Source organism: Saccoglossus kowalevskii, chromosome 18 (genome assembly GCF_978046115.1).
Source record: "Saccoglossus kowalevskii chromosome 18, keSacKowa6.1, whole genome shotgun sequence".
Classification (NCBI taxonomy): domain Eukaryota; kingdom Metazoa; phylum Hemichordata; class Enteropneusta; family Harrimaniidae; genus Saccoglossus; species Saccoglossus kowalevskii.
This window is the reverse complement of record NC_140658.1, coordinates 3,318,613-3,339,897: the sequence shown is the minus strand read 5'-3', so window position 1 is coordinate 3,339,897 and position 21,285 is coordinate 3,318,613. Positions and strand designations below refer to the sequence as shown.

At 39.9% G+C, this 21,285-nt stretch overlaps 1 protein-coding gene across 1 annotated transcript in view; it reads left to right on the top strand.

Moving 5' to 3' along the window:
* Positions 1 to 515: 515 nt before the first annotated feature.
* Positions 516 to 21,285, top strand: part of LOC102804337 (CD63 antigen-like) — a 46,811-nt gene continuing 26,041 nt past the window's right edge. The window contains exons 1-7 of the mRNA XM_085492844.1: positions 516 to 748; positions 4,868 to 4,966; positions 7,362 to 7,410; positions 7,793 to 7,845; positions 8,210 to 8,284; positions 9,409 to 9,477; positions 9,713 to 9,820. Of these exons, the coding sequence (XP_085348970.1) occupies positions 695 to 748; positions 4,868 to 4,966; positions 7,362 to 7,410; positions 7,793 to 7,845; positions 8,210 to 8,284; positions 9,409 to 9,477; positions 9,713 to 9,820 (507 nt within the window). The 5' untranslated portion in view covers positions 516 to 694. The remainder of the gene's footprint in view (positions 749 to 4,867; positions 4,967 to 7,361; positions 7,411 to 7,792; positions 7,846 to 8,209; positions 8,285 to 9,408; positions 9,478 to 9,712; positions 9,821 to 21,285) is intronic.

The window sequence follows — 21,285 nt, the reverse complement described above, 5'->3', positions numbered from 1 at the left end:
CCAGTGTTGTAGCCATGGTTATCAATCTATGAATTATCACATTGTATGACAAAAAATAGTTACAGTTTTAGTGTTTGTAACCCTGTAAAGTTGAATACAAATGGCAAATAAGAGCCAAAGAAATGTACGAAATATAGTGTAATCAAACATTAGACATTTGTCTTGCTAATGACCATACAAAATACACGATTATTGTGTTAGAACTTCATAGTTACACATATCTAAAAATCGGCAGTATAATCGTCGTTGTAATTGCGTGATGTCGATTTCAGTAAATTGGTGCAGTGCATTAATGTTTAAATCTTCGTTGCGTCTCTGTCAAATCAAACAAACAAAAATAAAACGTAGCACAGTGAAGTCGATTTAAAAACACATCTCAGTGCTGTACATAACTACTAGTATATACTGTTGTAATGGCACAACAAAAACTTAAATCTTTGATTTGCTTGCATGACCCCAAGGCTTGTTACTTTGTCAACACAACAACGAACCCAACTAACATTGCAGCCGATTACGCGTCTATTGTTCATTGTGAGTGACTCGGACTTAGCCAGTACTAAAATATTGAATGTTGCATATGTGTGTATGAAAATGTGAAACTCTCTAGCCGTAACAAAAACGCAGACAGTTCTACTCCCGACTTCTTATTTACAGAGTTCAAGATATATAAAGTGGAGAGATCGGCAACGCATCGATGGCTGCTACATGTGTGAAAGCCTTATTAACCGCCGTCAACATTATCCTTTGGGTGAGTACATGTACACTTTGAGATGAGGATGCTGTGTTATTTTACGTGTTCTAGAAGCACACACTTCTTACTTTCATTCTGACTGCACACCACATTGCCACCACCGAATACTACGAATCTGTCATGTGTGCAGTATATTTCAGTGTACAGTCGATCACAAAAGACGAATCAACAATCTGATGCCGAGCGGGACATGCCAGAAATTAAACGACATATCAGGTTGACATGGTATTTTCACTGGCAAGAGTTGTCTATCGTGTGTTCCAGGGGTCTAAATGATTTCGTATTCCTGGTGACGTTAACGGCATATCCCAGACTGAAAAAAAAAAACGCGATTAGGTAGTAACTCGAACTTAGTAAACAACTAACCGAACTTCTAGTTACGGTCAATTTTATGCTGCCCGAGTTACTAAATGTGGACGTTCAAAAAAAATGTATTATGGTCGTAATTCGAAGTTCTGTTAACTGTTAATTGAACATCGAGTTAAAATTTTGGCGTGGTTTTCTAAAAGTGAGCGTGGTTTCTAAAAGTGAGCATGGTTTCTAAAAGTGAGCATGGTTTCTAAAAGTGAGCATGGTTTCTAAAAGTGAGCATGGTTTCTAAAAGTGAGCATGGTTTCTAAAAGTGAGCATGGTTTCTAAAAGTGAGCATGGTTTCTAAAAGTGAGCATGGTTTCTAAAAGTGAGCATGGTTTCTAAAAGTGAGCATGGTTTCTAAATTATGTGCGTGGTCATTTGTTTAACTCGATGTTTTCGTAGCTCGATCGTAACTCGATTTCCGTAACTCGAACAATTCAGTATCTCCCATTCAAAAGCGTTAAAATTAAAGTCGAACAAACAATTAAAAGGGAATGTCCAGCCACAGTCCTTGTGATCCAGCATTATAATACCATGTACCATACAAACAAGTCATTCACTACTAAACCATCGGTCAGTCCCATCAGTGATATGTTCATGAATGTACAATAGGCGAAATATCACATAAAACAGTGAGTTACTCCAACAACGGAACTAAATGTGAAAACTCAAACAAAGTTCTAATTTTTAATAGGGACAGAAAATTCATTCTTCAATTACACCCAAACTATAACATATGTACTTTAGAAGCAGAAGTTTATGTTGAATGGAAGGAGATTTTAAAGTGACCATTTTGGAGTTTGTACAGTTAACCAGAGAATACCCGTGATGCCCTGCTTCATTATATATTATGGGCGCTATTATGCAAATATTGTTTTAATGTAGCAATGCAGAATATATGGGAACATATTCCCCCCACTAACTGTATATGTACTGTATGTGTACAGAGCGGTGTTCGTCACGGTTGGTTCGTTAAGTGATTGAGGGGGTGTCTAGCATGGAGCTCCATGTGTGTAGCTCGCAAATCTTGACATGACTTGTTTGTTTGTTTATGTTTGTTTATATCTATAATGCTAGACACTGTCTTTAAAATAATTGAAAGTTAAATGTGTTGTGTGTATTTCCCGTAGACCATCTAATACAATACCTAATTCAGCTGTATTACAAAGACACGACTAGACGATGTTTGTAGTTACAATGACTTACGTGACTAATATTGTAAAGAAAGTTGTGATTTTGTGGAGTATTATTTGGCACATTCGGAGTCTATTTAGATGTGCGAATGACTTCCTCAACGACGTAGTTTTTTAGACTGGATGGCGATTATGGCGATACTTGTATCGACATGCTACCTTCCAACATGCCCCGGGACGTGTTTATCGTTAATGTATAGCATAGATTATAAGCGAATAATTCCTTATAGTTACTGGCTTTATAATGTTTATACCCACTGGATAGTAGTTATTATTTTTAGAGAAAGTAGTACGTGGTCCATGTTAAAGCGGGAGAGTCGTCACCTGCTCATGCGTCAGATGGCCATAGTGTGTCATTGCGCAATCTCCTTCCAAGAGGCCTTTGCGCTTTACGCAATAGTGCCTCTGCCACAGGCAGCCTTCAATTTTGTGGTCAATCACCTCACTACGCACGGCCATTTTCACGAACTATTAATGTCAGACCTCAGTAAAAACGCAAATACGAACCATTTTATCGCGGACTATGTTTTGCAAGGTAATGTTACTGTAGTGAAATGGCGCACGTGATACACTAAAACTTGGAAGAAAAAACGTTCTGTTAACGAATATAGTTGGGAAAGAAACATTAAAGACTAATTTAACTGAAAAAAGTTTTCTAACATTTCCGTTCATCTTGTATTCTGGTGAATATATCAATACTATTTCTGGCTTGAACGGGTTCGATTTTGCGCGTCTAACAGCATTAGAACACACAGGTTCTAGTAAGTTTATAAAGTTAGTCATTTATAGTAGAAACTAGTGCTTTGGCATGTAGGAAAGGATTGTAATTTTCTAACGCAAGTCATGTATAATTTGTATAAATAACTGAAAATTTTATTTAGAGTCAGGGCGTGAAACCTCTTAATAAAGTGATTAAAGTAACCGAGTGACTTACGCATAACTTTGTTAACCGACAGGGTCTTGTAGTTCGAACATATTCGAATATGCAAATGAGTTCTATGCAAAGCTGCTTCGTGCAGTGACGATAAGTAACACGCATCGAACTGTGCGGAGTTCGGTCATTGCGTTGTGTCGTCACCGGAAGCGCTGTCCCACCACAAACCTGTGTCATATGACGCCTTACTAGCCGATTTTGGCTAAAATTCCGCTCCGCCGCCCCTTTACAACAGTATTCATACGCGGAACTTGATATTGCTTTTTACAATTTGGGTTGCCTTTGAATCACATATTTTAGTGAAATATTGTTTATAGAGTGAAATATTATTGTCATACATAATTCAATCTTTGAAACAACAGAAACTAACACATAATAACGATAATCAAATTTGTGTTTGAAGTTCGAAAGTAGTTGCGTTATTTCCGGTTTCAACTAGTTCGAAAATAGAACGTCCTTGAGCGCAATAAAATCACGCGTAGAACTCCGTCCAAACCAGACTCTAGCAGCGTAAACTTATTGCAATTTGCGCAATTTGGGCCCAGTTTGTTCTTACAAGTTTTCTAAGTTTCATTTATCATTATTTAGTAAACAGGTCTCTGGAACGATTAAATATATCCGTAAAATACGTGCCAATCGACGATTGACTTCAAAACGTTCGAAATTTCGAACAAACTCCCGGCACACCTTGCGCGATATGCGTCAGATCGATGTAGAAAACGCCGAACTTCAGCGTCAATGGTGTCATTGCGTTGTGTCGTCACCGGAAGCGCTGTCCCAGCACAACTCAAGAAACCTGTGTCATATGACGCCTTACTAGCCGATTTTGGCTAAAATTCCGCTCCGCCGCCTCTTTACAACAGTGTTTATACGCGGAACTTGATATTGCTTTTTACAATTTGGGTTGCCTTTGAATCACATATTTTAGTGAAATAATGTTTATAGAGTGAAATATTATTGTCATACATAATTCAATCTTTGAAACAACAGAAACTAACACATAATAACGATAATCAAATTTGTGTTTGAAGTTCGAAAGTAGTTGCGTTATTTCCGGTTTCAACTAGTTCGAAAATAGAACGTCCTTGAGCGCAATAAAATCACACGTAGAACGCCTTCCGACACTAGCAGTGGAAATTTGCCCAATTTTGGGGCCAGTTTGTCCTTACAATATTTCTAAGTTTTATTTATCGTTATTTAGTAAACATGCCCCTGAAACGATTTTGATATATCCGTAAAATACGTGCCGACCGACGATTCACTTCTAAACATTCGAAATTTCGAACAAACTCCCGGCACACCTTGCGCGATATGCGTCAGATTGGTGTAGAAAGGACGCCGACCTGCAGTGTTAATGGTGTCATTGTCTACACACAAGTGTCTACCCATGAGGCTTTGCGTTTTTAGCGTTTGTTGTTATCGTCGCTTGGGACTCGCGTGCACAGATGACAACCCTCCCACTTTAACGTTTTATTACCAAGCTAAATGCCACAAATGTTGCGAACAACAGAACAATTAAATGCTGAATTTTCCAGGTTTGATGTCAGAACTTACTGTATTCCAAGTTTTCATTAAAATTAAATTTGACACACATACATATATTAGTGATATAGTGTTACGTATTTCTTATTCTAGCTGATCGGATGTGCGATTATAGGGGGCGCTGTTTACTTGCTGACCGCTGAACCCGGAACACTACCTTATGCAGAACTCGAGCTCGTAGCTGGTGCTAATGTGAGTATTCAATCCCAAATTTTTATAATTAACACAAGTGACGTAATCCGTGCAATTTGTAGTTGAGTATTCATGTATATATCCATTGGATTCGATGAGACGGAGCCGAACTGCGTATGAAAGATACACAAGATATATTCTTTTAGAATAGATCATTTTCCGTTCACTGCGAGATCCCGCGTTATGCGTGAAATCGAACGTAAAAACAGGACAAATGTCATAGCGTCTTAGTGGCGTCAAACAACATGTGCATAATATTGACAAATTATTTAACGTATCAGTTTTAGAGTTGATTTTCCCAAAGTGTCTACAGCATGGAGCCACAAAGTAAAAAAGAGTGTTGATATGCCACTCAGATTCTATTTTCTTGGTTATATTCCCGCTACATCAGTCGCGTGTATATTTTTTCGAAAAACGATTTTGGTAGGAACTGCTGTTTTCACAACGATGTTGTAAACTTGTTCACGCTAAACCATTGTCTGAGTCTGACACTATAGGAATGTCACTCTAAAACATAGATCAGAAAAGCGAAAAACAAAATATCTCTCAGATAAAATCTTCATTCTCTTATTTCGGATGAAACAACGGGAGTTGTCATCTTTACTATTGTTACACTCCACACTATAAACAAAGTTTTAACTCTTGGTTAAATGTGGCTCAGTTCATTATCAAACAATCTACACATCAGTATAAGATTAGCAAAGATACGTTTCATTTGTTACGGGGGTTGCAGCTTTAGAAATGTCCAGTGCCACATGTTTCTTAACATTACAGTATGAATCCATGGCATGAGTTTATAACTAGCCACAATATAAACGTTTGTACGAGACCCAGACTAATATTATTCTGCGTTACACGAATACGGTCACCAGGTTTGGTTGTGAAATTTGGGTGCGAATTCACGCGATTCTACGTTTACTATATGGAAATAATACTGTAAAAAACTTGAATTTCGGTTGGATTTAATTTTTGCTATTTTCGCTGAAGGAATGATTCAGTGAAAATAAAATTCAGCGAATATACCTTTTTCCTGTATTTTACATTCAACTCAGTGAAAATAAATCCCAAACAATACACCCAAAAAAACTTTTCAGCGAAATTAGTTCCAGCTAAAATAAAGTATTTTACTACATGGAAATTTCTAAAACATTTTTACCGGAATACCCCCGAGCTACTTTCAGATGCCGGAATACCCCCGAGCTACTTTCAGATGCCGGAATACCCCCGAGCTACTTTCAGATGCCGGAATACCCCGAGCTACTTTCAGATGCCGGAATACCCCGAGCTACTTTCAGATGCCGGAATACCCCGAGCTACTTTCAGATGCCGGAATACCCCGAGCTACTTTCAGATGCCGGAATACCCCGAGCTACTTTCAGATGCCGGAATACCCAGAGCTACTTTCAGATGCCGGAATACCCCGAGCTACTTTCAGATGCCGGAATACCCCGAGCTACTTTCAGATGCCGGAATACCCCGAGCTACTTTCAGATGCCGGAATATTTGAATCGTAGATGCCATCAATTTAAAATATATTTAAAAACGCTAAAAACGAATCGTTTGTATATTTGAGATATTACAAGTGTCGTTGTCACTATAGTTTGGTGGCAATCATATAACTGATATAAGTTATAACGCAATCATTTTTAGGTATTAGTATTGAGATTTCACACTGACAGTAAACACACCGAATAGACATTCACAAGATTCTAACCCAAACAATGTTTATCTTTTAAACCAACAAAAACGAGTTTGAATTTCTGATTTGTACTTCGACGAAAACGATAAAATAAAACGATTAAGCTACACACAATCAGTAACTAAGACTGATTTACATGAATACAAAATGTCTAGTGTACGATCTGTCGTTTGCTCATTAATAATTCAAGGTACCCCATGTCATTGAAAGCCTTGAATTCTAAATGCGTGTATTTTTCGAAAACTCACATCGAAATGTGCAAGGTGTTATTACAGTAGCACTAGCAGTTTATAATTGTGTATGAATACAACTATAGCGGTTTACGATTTACATAAAGACATTAATGTATGAATTTACTAATACTAATAATAAACATATAGCAAGAAAATGATCACGTAATTAATAGTGCCATTAAAGCGCTAGCCGTTTGTGATTGGACAAGTTGTTTTCAACGGTCAAGATTTATAAACTACGTTCCTTCCTAAGTGAAATGAATTGTATGATGTCAATATGTCAGTAAATTCATTACAACAATCTAATTTGCATAACACGTGACCGAGCATGTCTTCTATTCCAAAAACACTTTGATCAAATTCGGACTTGACAGATTACACATGATTTCTTTCGACAGTAGATTAGATGTAGAACACATTGTTTGAACGGACAGTGACATTATTTATTTATTTGTTGTTACAGGTCGTATGCTACATATGTATTGCACTCGGGGCATTTCTTTTCCTTCTTGGTAAGTCACATGAACCATTTGAACTTTTGACATAATTTCAAAACTTAGTATAGTTTTATCATATTTTCCACGGAACGAGTCGGCACTGACCCATGGGACGAGTCGGCACTGACCCACGGAACGAGTCGGGACTAACCTATGGAACGAGTCGGCACTGACCCACGGGACGAGTCGGCACTGACCCACGGAACACGTCGGCCCTGACCCATGGGACGAGTCGGCACTGACTTGCTGTATTACATTGTACATTGTACGTACGTTGACGTAGACTATGCTTTAACGTCGCCATTATGTGTAGATCGTGCAGTTTATTGTGCATAATGGCCACCGTTGCCGATTTAGCGTTTTTAAATAATGATTTTGAAATGTTTATGTTACACAGGTTTCCTTGGATGTTGTGGGGCCCTCAAGGAGAGCCCGGGCATCTTGAAAACGGTAAACTATAAATAATTCATTTCTAATTAACTTCTTTTGAACTTTAAACACGAATACATTACGTCATCTACATATTTCGTTTTTATCCAGCATAACCATGCTATATCGCGTAGTCGGTAATAATTAACATAATCTTGTACCTTTCCTACAAGTCGCGCCATCTAGTGGCAAACTTCTTGTGACGTCACAATGACGTATATACGTGAAAGCAATGCCATTCAAATCGACAACTTCGTTTGATTGTGTACTCGTTTGACATAGAGAACTTACAGTAAATATCTAAAAAGCAATCTTGATTGACATCGACGATTTGAATGTCGTATGGGAAATATTTATTTAAATCAATTCGTATTTTATCTTTCAGTACAATGGAATAATATCATCGTTGTTTATGGCAGAAATCGGTGCTGGTGTTTTCATCTACTTTATGGAAGAGCAGGTAAGATACGTAAATAGTTTACAACCCCATTCACTTTTTTTGATAATTTATAAAACAAACACATACACAACCAATGTGTGTTTATTACATATTCATTTGATAGTGTCTAACCCAGAGTTCAGTGGGGGAAACCACTGAGAATTGTAATTGCATGTTGCAGGTATGACATGGTGGGAGTGTGTACAAATGCAATCGTTGCGTTGGTGTGGCTTGTTAACTTGTGTATATATCTGGTATCTTCGTTTATGTGTTGACTTCGAATACAAACACAACGAAGTTCAGCATTTTTAATGAGGTTTGATTGACAAACCTCGTTGACGGTGCTGAACGCTACCTCGCATAAAACGTAAATTTCAATTGGCCTCACTGTGATGATTGTGGAATACGCTAATACACATTATGCTAATAACGTTAACGAGATTATGACGTAGACATATCTCATGAATATTATTTTAAAGTGCAAGTATTAATAGAAAGCACTTATTATTAAACGCCGGAATTACGTATATTCGCTCTTGACCCCGTTTGTCTATTTTGGTTATTTGAAGACGCTTTCTATCATACTAAACTGATCACCAAATCTAACAAATGTTTTTGCGTTTTACATTGATGCCAGCCTGAGCGTTGGCAAGCCCGAATAGGTTTCTATTGTATACAGCGCCACCAGTGGCTGTTCCCGGCTCCATGTGTCAAGTCGGGATAATCAGAACTTGACGCTTATGCACTTATCAATGTTTATGCACGTGGGAAGGGGGGGGGGGGCGTTCTTGTTGCCGCGCAAATACTCGGAACAGATTCTCCACTGTGAAAGGCCTTAGGGGATATTTCTCCGGAATAAAACTCGTTCATTCACACGTAACCCATTAGGTTAAGTCCATTCTTGGCAAAGATCAAATCACGCCCAATTCTTACTATTTCTTACTCAGCGATATCATATGCATGTGTTTTTTTGTGCGTCATAACATACAACCTTTGTTTCCTTTCACCGTGACATTTGTGCAATTGGTGTTGGTGAGAAATTTGTGATGGCTAAACGAACAACGAGCTAATCACAACTCGACTCCTGTTTTTGATACTCGCTATATGCAGCCCATTATAATATCACGTGCTCGATTGTTTTACAGTTTATCACTTACGTACACATGGCATGGAACTTTCTCGACCAAATCACCATAAACCTTGTACAAAGTCAGGTATGTAAAGAAAACGTCTTATTTAATATTAATGTCATTGCTGTGTGCTAGGGGCATACTATGGGGTACTTGCATTGTTGAACCCCTTTGATTTTCAATGTTTGTAGATTTCTTTTACGGCAATTACGCAACCAGCGATCGATTACCAAGTATATGTACATCGCGACTGCGTGTAATACCCACTGTACATTGGTTCACTCAATTGAAATAACATTCATATTACTTACCCCAATAGCTCCATTGCTGTGGATTTCTCAACTACACTGAATATGTTGTTAATGAACAACTGAACATATCGTTATCGTGTTACAGTAACGTTACAGTATCCACCACTCTATATGACGTAAGTATAACACACAAATAACTACTATGGCGCCATGTTACTCTTTCCAAAGATTCGCCTGTCAGGAAATTTGCCTTCACAAATATTCTGCTGTGCAATATTTTGGTTGACTACGTAATTCTACGTAATGAACCTCACTGTACACCCAATGTATTGAAGTGTAGTGTTCGTAATGGACCTCACTGTACACCAATGTATTGGAGTGTAGGGTTCGTAATGGACCTCACTGTACACCCAATGTATTGAAGTGTAGTGTTCGTAATGGACCTCACTGTACACCAATGTATTGGAGTGTAGTGTTCGTAATGGACCTCACTGTACACCAATGTATTGGAGTGTAGTGTTCGTAAAGGACCTCACTGTACACCAATGTACTGGAGTGTAGTGTTCGTAATGGACCTCACTGTACACCCAATGTATTGAAGTGTAGTGTTCGTAATGGACCTCACTGTACACCAATGTATTGGAGTGTAGTGTTCGTAATGGACCTCACTGTACACCCAATGTATTGAAGTGTAGTGTTCGTAATGAACCGCACTGTACACCAATGTATTGGAGTGTAGTGTTCGTAATGGACCTCACTGTACACCCAATGTATTGAAGTGTAGGGTTCGTAATGGACCTCACTGTACACACAATGTATTGAAGTGTAGTGTTCGTAATGAACCGCACTGTACACCAATGTATTGGAGTGTAGTGTTCGTAATGGACCTCACTGTAAACCCAATGTATTGAAGTGTAGGGTTCGTAATGGACCTCACTGTACACCCAATGTATTAAAGTGTAGTGTTCGTAATGGACCTCACTGTACACCCAATGTATTAAAGTGTAGTGTTCGTAATGGACCTCACTGTACACCCAATGTATTGGAGTGTAGGGTTCGTAATGGACCTCACTGTACACCCACTGTATTGAAGTGTAGTGTTCGTAATGGACCTCACTGTACACCCAATGTATTGGAGTGTAGTGTTCGTAATGGACCTCACTGTACACCCACTGTGTTGAAGTGTATAGTGTTCGTAATGAACCTCACTGTACACACAATGTATTGAAGTGTAGTGTTCGTAATGAACCTCACTGTACACCCAATGTATTGAAGTGTAGTGTTCGTATTGAACCTCACTGTACACCCAATGTATTGGAGTGTAGTGTTCGTAATGGACCTCACTGTACACCCAATGTATTGAAGTGTAGGGTTCGTAATGGACCTCACTCTACACCCAATGTATTGGAGTGTCGTGTTCGTAATGGACCTCACTGTACACCCAATGAATTGAAGTGTAGTGTTCGTAATGGACCTCACTGTACACCAATCCAATGTATTGGAGTGTATGGTTCGTAATGGACCTCACTGTACACCCAATGTATTGAAGTGTAGTGTTCGTAATGAACCCCACTGTGCATCCAATGTATTGGAGTGTAGTGTTCGTAATGGACCTCACTGTACACCCAATGTATTGAAGTGTAGTGTTCGTAATGGACCTCACTGTACACCAATGTATTGAAGTGTATGGTTCGTAATGGACCTCACTGTACACCCAATGTATTGAAGTGTAGTGTTCGTAATGAACCTCACTGTACACCCAATGTATTGGAGTGTAGTGTTCGTAATGGACCTCACTGCACACCCACTGTATTGAAGTGTATAGTGTTCGTAATGAAACTCACTGTACACCCAATGTATTGAAGTGTAGTGTTCGCAGTGAACCTCACTGTACACCCAATGTATTGAAGTGTAGTGTTCGCAATGAACCTCACTGTACACCCAATGTATTGGAGTGTAGTGTTCGTAATGAACCTCACTGTACACCCATTGTATTGAAGTGTAGTGTTCGTAATGGACCTCACTGTACAGCCAGTGTATTGGAGTGTAGTGTTCATAACGGACGTCACTATACATCCAATGTATTGAAGTGAAGTGTTCGTAATGGACCTCACTGTACACCCAATGTATTGAAGTGTAGTGTTCGTAATGAACCTCACTGTACACCCAATGTATTGAAGTGTAGTGTTCGCAATGAACCTCACTGTACACCCACTGTATTGAAGTGTATAGTGTTCGTAATGGACCTCAATGTATACACAATGTATTGAAGTGTAGTGTTCGTAATGGACCTCACTGTACACCAATGTATTGGAGTGTAGGGTTCGTAATGGACCTCACTGTACACCCAATGTATTGAAGTGTAGTGTTCGTAATGGACCTCACTGTACACCAATGTATTGGAGTGTAGTGTTCGTAATGGACCTCACTGTACACCAATGTATTGGAGTGTAGTGTTCGTAAAGGACCTCACTGTACACCAATGTACTGGAGTGTAGTGTTCGTAATGGACCTCACTGTACACCCAATGTATTGAAGTGTAGTGTTCGTAATGGACCTCACTGTACACCAATGTATTGGAGTGTAGTGTTCGTAATGGACCTCACTGTACACCCAATGTATTGAAGTGTAGTGTTCGTAATGAACCGCACTGTACACCAATGTATTGGAGTGTAGTGTTCGTAATGGACCTCACTGTACACCCAATGTATTGAAGTGTAGGGTTCGTAATGGACCTCACTGTACACCCAATGTATTAAAGTGTAGTGTTCGTAATGGACCTCACTGTACACCCAATGTATTGAAGTGTAGTGTTCGTAATGAACCTCACTGTACACCAATGTATTGGAATGTAGTGTTCGTAATGGACCTCACTGTACACCCAATGTATTGAAGTGTAGGGTTCGTAATGGACCTCACTGTACACCCAATGTATTAAAGTGTAGTGTTCGTAATGGACCTCACTGTACACCCAATGTATTAAAGTGTAGTGTTCGTAATGGACCTCACTGTACACCCAATGTATTGGAGTGTAGGGTTCGTAATGGACCTCACTGTACACCCACTGTATTGAAGTGTAGTGTTCGTAATGGACCTCACTGTACACCCAATGTATTGGAGTGTAGTGTTCGTAATGGACCTCACTGTACACCCACTGTGTTGAAGTGTATAGTGTTCGTAATGAACCTCACTGTACACACAATGTATTGAAGTGTAGTGTTCGTAATGAACCTCACTGTACACCCAATGTATTGAAGTGTAGTGTTCGTATTGAACCTCACTGTACACCCAATGTATTGGAGTGTAGAGTTCGTAATGAACCTCACTGTACACCCAATGAATTGAAGTGTAGTGTTCGTAATGGACCTCACTGTACTCCCAATGTATTGAAGTGTAGTGTTCGTAATGAACCCCACTGTGCATCCAATGTATTGGAGTGTAGTGTTCGTAATGGACCTCACTGTACACCCAATGTATTGAAGTGTAGTGTTCGTAATGGACCTCACTGTACACCAATGTATTGAAGTGTATGGTTCGTAATGGACCTCACTGTACACCCAATGTATTGAAGTGTAGTGTTCGTAATGAACCTCACTGTACACCCAATGTATTGGAGTGTAGTGTTCGTAATGGACCTCACTGCACACCCACTGTATTGAAGTGTATAGTGTTCGTAATGAACCTCACTGTACACCCAATGTATTGAAGTGTAGTGTTCGCAGTGAACCTCACTGTACACCCAATGAATTGAAGTGTAGTGTTCGCAATGAACCTCACTGTACACCCAATATATTGGAGTGTAGTGTTCGTAATGAACCTCACTGTACACCCATTGTATTGAAGTGTAGTGTTCGTAATGGACCTCACTGTACAGCCAGTGTATTGGAGTGTAGTGTTCATAACGGACGTCACTATACATCCAATGTATTGAAGTGAAGTGTTCGTAATGGACCTCACTGTACACCCAATGTATTGAAGTGTAGTGTTCGTAATGAACCTCACTGTACACCCAATGTATTGAAGTGTAGTGTTCGTAATGAACCTCACTGTACACCCACTGTATTGAAGTGTATAGTGTTCGTAATGAACCTCACTGTACACCCAATTTATTGAAGTGTAGTGTTCGTAATGGATCTCACTGTACACCCAATGTATTGAAGTGTAGTGTTCGTAATGAACCTCACTGTACACCCAATGTATTGGAGTGTAGAGTTCGTAATGGACCTCAATGTACACCCAATGAATTGAAGTGTAGTGTTCGTAATGGACCTCACTGTACACCAATCCAATGTATTGGAGTGTAGTGTTCGTAATGAACCTCACTGTACACCCATTGTATTGAAGTGTAGTGTTCGTAATGGACCTCACTGTACAGCCAGTGTATTGGAGTGTAGTGTTCATAACGGACGTCACTATACATCCAATGTATTGAAGTGAAGTGTTCGTAATGGACCTCACTGTACACCCAATGTATTGAAGTGTAGTGTTCGTAATGAACCTCACTGTACACCCAATGTATTGAAGTGTAGTGTTCGTAATGAACCTCACTGTACACCCACTGTATTGAAGTGTATAGTGTTCGTAATGAACCTCACTGTACACCCAATTTATTGAAGTGTAGTGTTCGTAATGGACCTCACTGTACACCCAATGTATTGAAGTGTAGTGTTCGTAATGAACCTCACTGTACACCCAATGTATTGAAGTGTAGTGTTCGTAATGAACCTCACTGTACTCCCAATGTATTGGACTATAGTGTTTGTAATGGACCTCAATGTATACACAATGTATTGAAGTGTAGTGTTCGTAATGAACCTCACTGTAAACCCAATGTATTGAAGTGTAGTGTTCGTAATGAACCTCACTGTACACCCAATGTATTGAAGTGTAGTGTTTGTAATGGACCTCACTGTACTCCCAATGTATTGGGGTGTAGTGTTTGTAATGGACCTCACTGTACTCCCAATGTATTGAAGTGTAGTGTTCGTAATGAACCTCACTGTACACCCAATGTATTGAAGTGTAGTGTTCGTAATGGACCTCACTGTACTCCCAATGTATTGGGGTGTAGTGTTTGTAATGGACCTCACTGTACTCCCAATGTATTGAAGTGTAGTGTTCGTAATGAACCTCACTGTACACCCAATGTATTGAGGTGTATAGTGTTCGTAATGAACCTCACTGTACACCCAATTTATTGAAGTGTAGTGTTCGTAATGGACCTCACTGTACACTCAATGTATTGAAGTGTAGTGTTCGTAATGAACCTCACTGTACACCCAATGTATTGAAGTGTAGTGTTTGTAATGGACCTCACTGTACTCCCAATGTATTGGGGTGTAGTGTTTGTAATGGACCTCACTGTAATCCCAATGTATTGAAGTGTAGTGTTCGTAATGAACCTCACTGTACACCCAATGTATTGAAGTGTAGTGTTCGTAATGAACCTCACTGTACACCCACTGTATTGAAGTGTATATTGTTCGTAATGAACCTCACTGTACACCCAATTTATTGAAGTGTAGTGTTCGTAATGGACCTCACTGTACACCCAATGTATTGAAGTGTAGTGTTCGTAATGAACCTCACTGTACACCCAATGTATTGAAGTGTAGTGTTCGTAATGAACCTCGCTGTACTCCCAATGTATTGGACTGTAGTGTTTGTAATGGACCTCAATGTATACATAATGTATTGAAGTGTAGTGTTCGTAATGAACCACACTGTACACCCAATGTATTGAAGTGTAGTTTTCGTAATGAACCTCACTGTACACCCAATGTATTGAAGTGTAGTGTTCGTAATGGACCTCACTGTACTCCCAATGTATTGGGATGTAGTGTTTGTAATGGACCTCACTGTACTCCCAATGTATTGAAGTGTAGTGTTCGTAATGAACCTCACTGTACACCCAATGTATTGAAGTGTAGTGTTCGTAATGAACCTCACTGTACATCCAATGTATTGAAGTGTAGTGTTCGTAATGGACCTCACTGTACTCCCAATGTATTGGGGTGTAGTGTTTGTAATGGACCTCACTGTACTCCCAATGTATTGGAGTGTAGTGTTCTTAATGGACCTCACTGTACACCCAATGTATTGGAGTGTAGAGTTCGTAATAGACCTCACTGTACACCCAATGTATTGAAGTGTAGTGTTCGTTATGGACCTCACTGTACACCAATGTATTGGAGTGTCGGGTTCGTAAAGGACCTCACTGTACACCCAATATATTGAAGTGTAGTGTTCGTAAAGAACCCCACTGTGCTTCCAATGTATTGGAGTGTAGTGTTCGTAATGGACCTTACTGTACACCAATGTATTGGAGTGTAGTGTTCGTAATGGACCTCACTGTACACCCAATGTATTGAAGTGTAGTGTTCGTAATGGACCTCACTGTACACCAATATATTGAAGTGTCTGGTTCGTAATGGACCTCACTGTACACCCACTGTATTGACGTGTAGTGTTCGTAATGAACCTCACTGTACACCCACTGTATTGAAGTGTATAGTGTTCGTAATGAACCTCACTGTACACCCAATTTATTGAAGTGTAGAGTTCGTAATGGACCTCACTGTACACCCAATGTATTGAAGTGTAGTGTTCGTAATGAACCTCACTGTACACCCCATGTATTGAAGAGTAGTGTTCGTAATGAACCTCACTGTACACCAATGTATTGAAGTTTAGTGTTCGTAATGAACCTCACTGTACTCCCAATGTATTGGACTGTAGTGTTTGTAATGGACCTCACTGTATACCCAATGTATTGAAGTGCAGTGTTCGTTATGGACCTCACTGTACACTCAATGTTTTGAAGTGTAGTGTTCGTAATGGACCTCACTGTACACCCAATGTATTGAAGTGTAGTGTTCGTAATGAACCTCACTGTACACCCAATGTATTGAAGTGTAGTGTTCGTAATGAACCTCACTATACACCCAATGTATTGAAGTGTAGTGTTCGTAGTGAAACTCACTGTACACCCAATGTATTGAAGTGCAGTGTTCGTAATGAACCGCACTGTACACGGAATGTATTGGAGTGTAGTGTTCGTAATGAACCTCACTGTACACCCAATGTATTGGAGTGTATTGTTCGTAATGGACCTCACTGTACACCCAATGTATTGAAGTGCAGTGTTCGTTATGGACCTCACTGTACACCAATGTATTGGAGTGTAGGGTTCGTAAAGGACCTCACTGTACACCCAATGTTTTGAAGTGTAGTGTTCGTAATGGACCTCACTGTACACCCAATGTATTGGAGTGTAGTGTTCGTAATGGACCTCACTGTACACACAATGTATTGAAGTGCAGTGTTCGTAATGGACCTCACTGTACACACAATGTATTGAAGTGTAGTGTTCGTAATGAACCTCACTGTACTCCCAATGTATTGGACAGTAGTGTTTGTAATGGACATCACTGTACACCCAATGTATTGAAGTGTAGTGTTCGTAGTGAAGCTCACTGTACACCCAATGTATTGAAGTGTAGTGTTCGTAATGAACCTCACTGTACACCAATGTATTGAAGTGTAGTGTTCGTAATGGACCTCACTGTACACCCAATGTATTGAAGTGTAGTGTTCGTAATGAACCTCACTGTACTCCCAATGTATTGGACTGTAGTGTTTGTAATGGACCTCACTGTATACCCAATGTATTGAAGTGTAGTGTTCGTAATGAACCTTACTATACACCCAATGTGTTGAAGTGTAGTGTTCGTAATGAACCTCACTGTACACCCAATGTATTGAAGTGTAGTGTTCGTAATGGACCTCACTGTACTCCCAATGCATTGGAGTATAGTGTTGTAATGAACCTCACTGTACACCCAATGTATTGGAGTGAAGTGTTCGTAATGGACCTCACTGTACACCAATGTATTGGAGTGTAGGGTTCGTAAAGGACCTCACTGTACACCCAATGTTTTAAAGTGTAGTGTTCGTAATGGACCTCACTGTACACCCAATGTATTGGAGTGTAGTGTTCGTAATGGACCTCACTGTACACCTAATGTATTGAAGTGTAGTGTTCGTAATGGACCTCACTGTACACCCAATGTACTAAAGTGTACTGTTCGTAATGGACCTCACTGTACACCCAATGTATTAAAGTGTAGTGTTCGTAATGGACCTCACTGTACACCCACTGAATTGAAGTGTATAGTGTTCGTAATAAATCTCACTGTACACCCAATGTATTGAAGTGTAGTGTTCATAATGGACCTCACTGTACACCCAATGTATTGAAGTGTAGTGTTCGTAATGAACCTCACTGTACACTCAATTTTTTGAAGTGTAGTGTTCGTAATGGATCTCACTGTACATCCAATGTATTGAAGTGTAGTGTTCGTAATGAACCTCACTGTACACCCAATGTATTGAAGTGTAGTGTTCGTAATGAACCTCCCTATACACCCAATGTATTGAAGTGTAGTGTTCGTAATGGACCTCACTGTACTCCCAATGTATTGGAGTATAGTGTTGTAATGGACCTCACTGTATACCCAATGTATTGGAGTGGAGTGTTCGTAATGGACCTCACTGTACACCCAATTTATTGAAGTGTAGTGTTCGTAATGGACCTCACTGTACACCCAATGTATTGAAGTGTAGTGTTCGTAATGGACCTCACTGTACACCCAATGTATTGAAGTGTAGTGTTCGTAATGGACCTCACTGTACACCCAATGTATTGGAGTGTAGTGTTCGTAATTAACCTCACTGTACACCTAATGTATTGGGGTGTAGTGTTCGTAATGGATCTCACTGTACACCCAATGTATTGAAGTGTAGTGTTCGTAATGGACCTCACTGTACACCCACTGTATTGAAGTGTATAGTGTTCGTAATGAACCTCACTGTACACCCAATGTATTGAAGTGCAGTGTTCGTAATGGACATCACTGTACACCCAATGTATTGAAGTGTAGTGTTCGTAGTGAAGCTCACTGTACACCCAATGTATTGAAGTGTAGTGTTCGTAATGAACCTCACTGTACACCAATGTATTGAAGTGTAGTGTTCGTAATGAACCTCACTGTACACCCAATGTATTGAAGTGTAGTGTTCGTAATGAACCTCACTGTACACCCAATGTATTGGACTGTAGTGTTTGTAATGGACCTCACTGTACTCCCAATGTATTGGACTGTAGTGTTTGTAATGGACCTCACTGTATACCCAATGTAATGAAATATAGTGTTCGTAATGAACCTCACTCTACACCCAATGTATTGAAGTGTAGTGTTCGTAATGAACCTCACTGTACACCAACTGTATTGAAGTGTATTGTGTTCGTAATGAATCTCACTGTACACCCAATGTATTGATGTGTAGTGTTCGTAATGAACCTCACTGTACACCCAATGTATTGAAGTGTAGTGTTCGTAATGGACCTCACTGTACACCCACTGTATTGAAGTGTATAGTGTTGGTAATGAACCTCACTGTACACCCAATGTATTGAAGTGCAGTGTTCGTAATGGACCTCACTGTACACCCAATGTATTGAAGTGTAGTGTTCGTAATGAACCTCACTGTACACCCACAGTATTGAAGTGTAGTGTTCGTAATGGACCTCACTGTACTCCCAATGTATTGAAGTTTATAGTGTTCGTAATGAACCTCACTGTACACCCAATGTATTGGAGTGTAGTGTTCGTAATGGACCTCACTGTACACCCAATGTATTGGAGTGTAGGGTTCGTAATGGACCTCACTATACACCCACTGTATTGAAGTGTAGTGTTCGTAATGGACCTCACTGTACACCCAATGTATTGGAGTGTAGTGTTCGTAATGGACCTCACTGTACACCCACTGTATTGAAGTGTATAGTGTTCGTAATGAACCTCACTGTACACCCAATGTATTGAAGTGTAGTGTTCGTAATGAACCTCACTGTACACCCAATGTATTGAAGTGTAGTGTTCGTAATGAACCTCACTGTACACCCAATGTATTGGAGTGTCGTGTTCGTAATGGACCTCACTGTACACCCAATGTATTGAAGTGTAGTGTTCGTAATGAACCTCACTGTACACCCACAGTATTGAAGTGTAGTGTTCGTAATGGACCTCACTGTACTCCCAATGTATTGAAGTTTATAGTGTTCGTAATGAACCTCACTGTACACCCAATGTATTGGAGTGTAGTGTTCGTAATGGACCTCACTGTACACCCAATGTATTGGAGTGTAGGGTTCGTAATGGACCTCACTATACACCCACTGTATTGAAGTGTAGTGTTCGTAACGGACCTCACTGTACACCCAATGTATTGGAGTGTAGTGTTCGTAATGGACCTCACTGTACACCCACTGTATTGAAGTGTATAGTGTTCGCAATGAACCTCACTGTACACCCAATGTATTGAAGTGTAGTGTTCGTAATGAACCTCACTGTACACCCAATGTATTGAAGTGTAGTGTTCGTAATGAACCTCACTGTACACCCAATGTATTGGAGTGTCGTTTTCGTAATGGACCTCACTGTACACCCAATGAATTGAAGTGTAGTGTTCGCAGTGAACCTCACTGTACACCCAATGTATTGAAGTGTAGTGTTCGCAGTGAACCTCACTGTACACCCAATGTATTGAAGTGTAGTGTTCGCAATGAACCTCACTGTACACCCAATGTATTGAAGTGTAGTGTTCGTAATGAACCTCACTGTACACCCAATGTATTGAAGTGTAGTGTTCGTAATGAACCTCACTGTACCCCCAATGTATTGGACTGTAGTGTTTGTAATGGACCTCACTGTATACCCAATGTAATGAAATGTAGTGTTCGTAATGAACCTCACTCTACACCCAATGTATTGAAGTGTAGTGTTCGTAATGAACCTCACTGTACACCCACTGTATTGAAGTGTATTGTGTTCGTAATGAATCTCACTGTACACCCAATGTATTGATGTGTAGTGTTCGTAATGAACCTCACTGTACACCCAATGTATTGAAGTGTAGTGTTCGTAATGGACCTCACTGTACACCCACTGTATTGAAGTGTATAGTGTTCGTAATGAACCTCACTGTACACCCAATGTATTGAAGTGCAGTGTTCGTAATGGACCTCACTGTACACCCAATGTATTGAAGTGTAGTGTTCGTAATGAACCTCACTGTACACCCACAGTATTGAAGTGTAGTGTTCGTAATGGACCTCACTGTACTCCCAATGTATTGAAGTTTATAGTGTTCGTAATGAACCTCACTGTACACCCAATGTATTGGAGTGTAGTGTTCGTAATGGACCTCACTGTACACCCAATGTATTGGAGTGTAGGGTTCGTAATGAACCTCACTATACACCGACTGTATTGAAGTGTAGTGTTCGTAATGGACCTCACTGTACACCCACTGTATTGAAGTGAATAGTGTTCGTAATGAACCTCACTGTACACCCAATGTATTGAAGTGCAGTGTTCGTAATGGACATCACTGTACACCCAATGTATTGAAGTGTAGTGTTCGTAGTGAAGCTCACTGTACACCCAATGTATTGAAGTGTAGTGTTCGTAATGAACCTCACTGTACACCAATGTATTGAAGTGTAGTGTTCGTAATGAACCTCACTGTACACCCAATGTATTGAAGTGTAGTGTTCGTAATGAACCTCACTGTACCC